At 47.3% G+C, this 7,533-nt stretch overlaps 1 protein-coding gene across 1 annotated transcript; it reads right to left on the bottom strand.

Moving 5' to 3' along the window:
• Positions 1–6,076: 6,076 nt before the first annotated feature.
• On the bottom strand, positions 6,077–6,843 carry LOC109827182 (probable 2-oxoacid dependent dioxygenase). Its single transcript, XM_020394151.1, has one exon. It carries the CDS (start codon positions 6,836–6,838, stop codon positions 6,356–6,358), a length of 483 nt encoding a protein of 160 aa, XP_020249740.1. The 5' UTR covers positions 6,839–6,843; the 3' UTR covers positions 6,077–6,355.
• Positions 6,844–7,533: the final 690 nt, after the last annotated feature.

Here is a 7,533-nt window from a genome sequence, read left to right as displayed (position 1 = left end):
GCCTCACCTACGAAAGCGAGTCTCGCCTGTCTCTTGAGCTCGCCTACGCAAATCAATTCGCCTGTCGAATAAACTCACCAGTTGTTTGAGTTCCCCTGTTGCTTGAGCCAGCCCATCTGACTTTGCTCGCTTGATTTTGAGCTCGCCTGTCTCTCAAGATCGCCTACACGAATCAATTCTCCTATCGAATAAACTCGCCAGTTGTTCGAGTTCGCCTGTTGCTTGAGCCAGCCCATCTAACTTTGCTTGGTTTACTTTGAGCTCGCGTGTCACTTGAGTTTGCCCAAAACAAACTAACTCATCTGAGGTGCACGTGTCCCTCGATGAACAGTGATCCTCTTTGTTCAAAGTGTTCCAGACCACACGCGACCTGATTTAGGTTTGAAAACTTTGAAAGGGGTCTTGTAGGCTATAAAAATTGCTTCAACAATGGGATGATCAATAAACCCGCCAGCATGAGTTCGCCAGCACGAAAGAAATCTACTCAACGCTATGTTTGTCAGCACAAACAAAGCTCGCCTGCACGTCCAGGCAATCAACAGGCTTCCTACAAGTTTAGGAAGTTAGCAGTCCACCTGCAAGTTCGCCAACACGAACGAAACTCGCCTGCACATCTAGACAAACAGCAATCCGCCTGCAAGTTCGCCAAGCTCGCCAGAATACTAGGCGGCTATAGTGTCACGTACAGAGATGGACCTTCCCATTTCCCGTGATGTGAAAAGGGGGGAGTATAGTACTCCATATCCTTCAAATAGCCGCCCGCAGCACTCAACGACGGTGCTCGCCTGCATACTTTACTTGCCTATACGAGTCAAGCGCTGAGCTCGCCTGCATGACTAGGCGATCAGCAAAGCGCCTGCAAACTCGCCAAGCTCGTTAGAATACTAGGCGGCTATGATGTTATGTACAGGGATGGACCTTCCTATTTCCCACGACATGAAAAGGGGGGAGTATAGTACTCCATATCCTTCAAATAACCGCCCATAACACTCAGTGGCGGTGCTCGCCTGCATACTTGACTCGCCTGCACGAGTCAAGCGCTGAGCTCGCCTGCACGATTAGGCGATCAGCAAGGCGCCTGCAAATTTGCCGAGCTCGCCAGAATACGCGGCGACGGTGCTGTCACGTACAGGGACGGGCCTTCCCATTTCCCCCTACGTGAAGGGGAGGAGTACAGTGCTCCGAGCCCATCAAGCAACAGCTTACAATACAAGTGAGAGCAAACTTTCCAAGCTCATCAGAATACTTGGTGGTGGTGTTATCACGTACAGGGATGGGCCTTCCCATTTTTCGTGACGTGAAGGGGAGGAGTACAGTGCTCCGAGCCCAACAAGCAGCCGCTCACAGTACAAGTGAGAGGCACGACATATCTCAATAGTGCATGGTCATATCCCATGATTCAAAGGAGTGACCATGTTGTCTCTTCCCTATTTAAGAGACACTCCTAGCTACGTGAAAGGGGTTCGCTCTTCGACTGATTAGCTCACTTCTTAGTTGGCTGGCGACCCGCTCTTTACATTATCCCTGCACTGTAGCATCTTTTTCCAGCTTTCAACCTTGACAACTATTAAGCTCGGGAACTCGAACTCGGTCAACAAAAGCTTCTATTGCATACCGAAGCTCGCCTGCAACTTCGCTCGGATTGTTCAAGGGAAGCAAACTCAGTTCCGACACTGAGGAAAACATCCTATCGCTACCAAAAACCCCACATTAAACAAGGAGGGCATTCCCTCCGTTTTTTTATAACTTTGATTCATTAGTTTGTAATAAGCCATTCTTATCAATACAAATAAAATCCCTATTTTGGGAAATCAAATTTTACACCTACATACCCTAAAGGCACATTTAGCAGGATTGAGCTTCATCCGATAATGCCAGAGGGTGGAGAAGGTCTTGTCCAAGTCTGAGATATGGACAAATGCTTGCTTTGATTTTACCAGCAAGTCGTCAACATAAGCCTCCAGATTACGCCTGATCTGGCGCTTAAAGACTCTAGCAACAAGTCTCTGATAGGTAGCTCCTGCGTTCTTCAAACTGAAGGGCATCATCTTATAACAATAGGTGCCTAGATCAGTGATGAAAGAGGTCTTCTCCTAATCATGCTCCACTATAAAGACCTGGTTATAGCCGGAGAAGGCATCCATGAAGTTGAGCAACTCATGGCCCGCACTCTCGTCGACTAATTGGTTAATTCAAGGCAAAGGGTAGTTGCCTTTAGGTTAGGCTTTGTTGAGGTCGGTGAACTCTACACACATTCGCCATTTATTCGTAGCTTTTCACCAAGACAACATTAGCTAACCACTCCGGGTATTGGACTTCCCGGATTAAGCTGGCACTAAGAAGTCGTCTGACCTTGTCAGCTGCCGGTTTTTGGTGTTCTGGGCTGAGGTGCCTTTTCTTCTATCGGACTGGCATGGTGTGTTTGTCAACAACAAGCTCATGGCTGATGACTTTGGGGGGAACCCCTGACATATCCTTAGGTTCCCAGGCAAAGACATCAGCATTCGCCTGCAGGAATTCGACCAAGCCCCTCGTAAGGGTTCGACTAAGCTTGACCCAATTTTAACCGTCTTTAATCTTTATCGGTTAATGGGTATCTCCTAAAGCTCCTCCACCGGTGTTGTCCTCTGCTGCTCCATTGTTTCCTCTAATTAGAGGCAGGCCTTTTCCACGGGTAGGGCGTCTGGCACACCCTTACCCTTAGCTGAGAGCTGATAGCAGGATCTAGCCTCTCGTTGATTGCTCATGGCCACACCGACTCTGTTGGGAGTCGGGAACTTGAGCATTTGGTGATAAGTTGAGGGAATGGCTCACAACAGGTGGAGGGCAGTTCGACCGAGGATAACATTATGGGCCGACTTAAGATCCATTATCAAGAATTGGTCAGGGACAGTAACCTGCCTGTGGTACTCTCCTACCGTTAGTGGGAGAGTGATCATTTATTATGGAAGAAGAGAGTGCCTAGTGAAGCTGATAAGGGGTCCTCTATAGGGGAGTAAGTGAGATCTATTGATGCCCATTTTGTTGAAGGCATTGACATACATGATATCTACTGAGCTTCTTGTGTTGACCATGATTTGTTTCACCCGGTAGTTGTCAATCCCTACCGTGATGACAATAGGATCATCATGGGGTGTCTACACGCCTCGTAGATCGGCGTCCCCAAAAGATACGGGTTCGTCAATTTTTATCCTTTTGTCAACTTCGTAGACTCACAACACCCTCTTGGCATATTTCTTATGGGCGTTGTTAGAAGATCTTCCAATAGTTGGACTACCACTGATGGTATTGATGACTCCTTTGTGGCTAGGCTCCGAGGGTTGATTATCCTGTTGTGGTTGAGGATGAAGTGATCGCGAACCGGACCTCATTTCGGCTCAATGCAGGTCAAATTCTCGATGATCCTGTCGAGCAACAAGATTCTTTAAATATCCCCTTTCGATTAAATCCACAATATCCCTCTTGAGGACGCGACAATCGTTGGTGAGATGACCGTGATCCTGGTGATACCGACAAAACTATCAGGTATCACGGTTCTTTGGATTCAACATTATTTTAGGGGCGAGCTCTTTGAGGTATCCCTCTCTCTGGACCATGGCGAGAGCATTGGTGAGAGAGGTGTCGAAGATGGTGAGATTTGTTTTTGGCTCGTGACTCCTCTGCTAGTCCTTTCTATTGGTCCGGTTGGAGAGAGGGTCGAATCTTGGGGGGTCTTTGGGCCATTCTCGCCTTGCAGGGAGGCCCCTCACCGATTCTAGAGTTGGTACTAACCGGTGTGGTTGTCGAGGTGGACAAAATGGTTGTAGCCCTTAGTGGCGTTAATGCTACGGCCGTAGAGGTCTCTAAGTTCCTAGTTGATGCTTTATAGGCTCGGGCGTCCTCCATATCCATGTACTCGTGTGCCTTGGCCATCAACTGCTCTTAGTTGTCAATGGGCTTCTTGGCAAGCGAGTCGGCCAACTCATTATTCTACAAGCCCGCAATGAGTGCGGACATGGCGACTGCACTTCCTGGGCCATTGACCTCCAGTCTCTTCGCCTGAAATCTTTTATAATAGGCTCGGAGGCTCTCTTCAGGCCCTTGCCTCATCTGAATCAACACATGGGGGGTAATTTCTGCTTGGTATTAGCCAAGAAGTGATGGATGAATTTTCAGCTGAGCTGACGAAAGCTACTGATGGATTTCCTTTAGAGAGCAATTCCACCAAAGCTTAGCACTCCCTGCAAGAGTGATCAGGAAGCATCCGTAGAGGATTGCTTCCGAATTTTGGAGCATGCTCGTTATATCATAATAGTTTTGAACATGCTCGGCAGGGTCTCCTTCACCTGTATATATCCCTACGCGGGGCATTTTGAACTTCCCGAACATGTAATTCATTATATCATCCGAGAAGGGGTGGTTCCCCCCTATGGTGCCAGCGATTGGCCGGTACACTCGATCACAACTGGAGTCCCTTACGGTGGTAGAGGGGGTTGGTGACGTATGGTGGCGATGATGGGCCCTATAGGCTCCTCCATTGTGGTCTCTAGGTGACTAGGACCAGAACTCTCACTAGTGCTTTCCTGTTAAGGAAGAGGTTGGCGGCGAGGCTCTTCTTGGCAGAGTGTGTGACGGGAGAGTGAACCTTGTCGTCCAGTGCGACCTGGCTGTTCAACAGCTGTGTGAGGAATCCGAGGTGGGACCTCTCGCAATGCTCCAAGGTGGAGGAGTCTCCGGTCTCCGGTCTTCATTATGCAGGTGGTGAGCCGATGAAACTTGTTGTTGTTGTGGAAGCCGGTCAAGGGCTTTGTTAGTAAAGATGTCGAGTTGCTCCTAAAAGGATTGAGCAAGTCTGCGAGTAGTGTCCTCGAGTTGACGTCGAGTGACATAATTGTGGTGTTCTATAGGGTGAGACTGGTCAGACCCTTGCTCAGAACCTGACACTTTTTCTCAAAAAAGAAAAGTAGCCCCACGGTGGGCGCCAAACTGTTGATGACTAAGATCAAACAGTCAATTGTATCCAGAAGAGGATAGGTTCGGTTCATCGTTGATGAAGTGCCACTTTCTTCCCTGTCTTTATGTCTGGTTCTTGAATTAGGGTGTTGATCAATCTGTACTTGTAGAAACTCGTAAGAGGGCGGGGATTAGTTCCCACGTTATACTTCCAATGATCAAGTTAGTTGATGAACTTGAGGGGGAAAAGTTAAAACAGTGTGTTCTTTTGTGCAGTAATATGCTCCAAGGTTCGATTTGTGTTTTTCATCCAAAAGTCCCCCTTAAGTTCGAATGATATAGGTATTTATATCCGAAGCACGAGGGGTTAATTGGTCACTTCGGTCAAGCACAGTGAGGCGGTGGCGAAGTGCGGGTTGGCAGCTGAGCCAGCTTTTGCTTTACAGGTGTCGGCTGGCGACTAGAGGGTAGATCACTTCGGCATTAATGGGAAGTGATCAGTGGCGAGACAGTGGCCCACGTGGTTCGATGAGTCATGAAGACTACCGAGGCCAGAGAAATAACGCACCTGTTATGCATTAAATGCGATGTGGACCTGTAGCCAGTAAGGATAGCTTCGTCGAGAAGTAACGTCGTTTCAAGGCGGTTCCAAGAGGTGTTCTAGACGAGTAGTCGAGTAGACTCTTGGCGAGTCGTCCAGGACAAGAGGACCGACTAACACCGTCTTTCATGTTGGCATGGGAGAACATCGACTTGGCGAATCGGCTAAGTCAGATTCTTGAGGGATCTGGGCCATCCAGTTGAGCGGGGCAAGACATATGAAGATACATCTGTTTGTTTGCCAATACATCGTACGTCCATGGGTAGGAATACTATAACACATGTTATCTTTGATATCTTTGTGCTCCTTTTTTTCTTTTTCTTTTTTCTCCCCACTGTAAGCATGCTAGCCTATGGAGCTTGTTTGACATAACCGACTCAAAACGAATTGACCCTAATGCGTCGAAATATATGTAACTGTATATACATCTGGATGTTTTTCTGTTGTAGGACTAAATCACATGTCATGTCTTTACTAAATCAACACACAGAAAACAGAATTGATGAGAGATACTCCCAACAAAAAAGAAAAATGTAAAATATAAAAGTAACTGAAGTGATTCATATATTCCTTTTCGGCTTTTTTTGCGACTCAGGTGTACTAATTGAAAACGTCCCTCGAATCGAAACACACTTTGTGAGTTGTGCAGTGATTCAAGGGTTTTGATTCAAGTGGCATACTTATGTTCCCTCTATTTCGTGTGAGGAGATTTCAGGTTTGGAAATGTGTCTTTTATTTTGAATGTTTAAGCTGGCGTCGTGAATCCAAACTGCACTCAAATTCATATGAAAGACTAAATTTATTCAGGTTTGAAGATGAAGTTTACCTGCAAGCAAGCGGCAGTTCATCCGGCTGAAGGGTCTCCGGCGCCATAAGACAGGTCAGGGTATCCCTCCAGTTCGCCGAGGGCGCCTGATACAGATCAAAATTACTATTGAAATACACTTTCTTACTCGTATCCCTCGTATAATACATCCTCTTCACTTCATTACCCTCCTCATTAAACCTCCTTCCTCCTTCAATTATCCCCTCCATGACTTCTTGGGGCACTCCATGGTTGACCACTTGGAAGAACCCGAACGTCTCCGATGCTCGCTTCACCTCGTCGATGACTTGGATTCTTTGATCAGATTGTAAGTCGATTATGGGGATCGAGATCTGTGGGTTTGGATTGATGGTTTTGTCCGTGAGAGAGTCGTGGAAGAAGCGAGGGATGGTTGTGATGCCTGCATCGACGAGGCCTTTGACGCCTGCTTTCGTCTCGTCGAAGGCTTTGAGCTCAGATAAGCGATCGTAGGAGGACATACTTGTTGGTTGGGGGGTGGGGGGGGGGGGGGTGGGGAAGGATGAAGAACGTGAGGAGTGGGTGTCAGTGTTACAGAGTAGAGAAGGAGAAGTGTAGAAGTTTGATGAAGCCAGTGTTTGTAGTGAATTGACTTTGTCGCAGGACTAAAATGTAAAATAATAAGAAATAAGTGAATTATTGGGATGCCAAAGCATGCGAGAAAACATTGCGATATATCCATATTGTTAGGTTGGCGCGTGGCGGCGGTCGACCCGAGGCTAACCTGGTCCAGCCGCCACTGGTCATGTCCCGCTCGGGCCCGAGTGGGTCGGGCCCGATCTAACCCATGACATACCCGGGTCACGAACCGGGCTGGGTCTAGCCCCAGAGCCGGGGCCAAAAAAGTAGTCCAGGTTTACGCTAGCCTAAGCCATGCCCGACCTGCCCGGCCCCAGTGAATGATATATGTTTTGGGTAGTTTATTCGTTTCTATAGGTTTATGAACTCTTAGACCTCGGGTGTTTCAGTAAAGTAATTTCTATTGGTTATCTCCAAGAAATTCGAGTCTAAAACCTTAATGTACTACTCATAGGCAGTTTATCTACTCAGCTGGACTCTCTTATGTTTTTAATTTTTTTTGCTTTTGATTGATCTTGTTTTTGTCTTTTTTTGGAATAATTGCCCTTTATTTTTTTTCCCAACACTTCAACTATCC

Source organism: Asparagus officinalis, unplaced genomic scaffold (assembly GCF_001876935.1).
Source record: "Asparagus officinalis unplaced genomic scaffold, Aspof.V1 AsparagusV1_Un80, whole genome shotgun sequence".
In the NCBI taxonomy this organism is placed as follows: Eukaryota; Viridiplantae; Streptophyta; class Magnoliopsida; order Asparagales; family Asparagaceae; genus Asparagus; species Asparagus officinalis.
The sequence above is the reverse complement of the archived record's forward strand: the minus strand, read 5'-3'. Positions and strand labels throughout refer to the sequence as shown.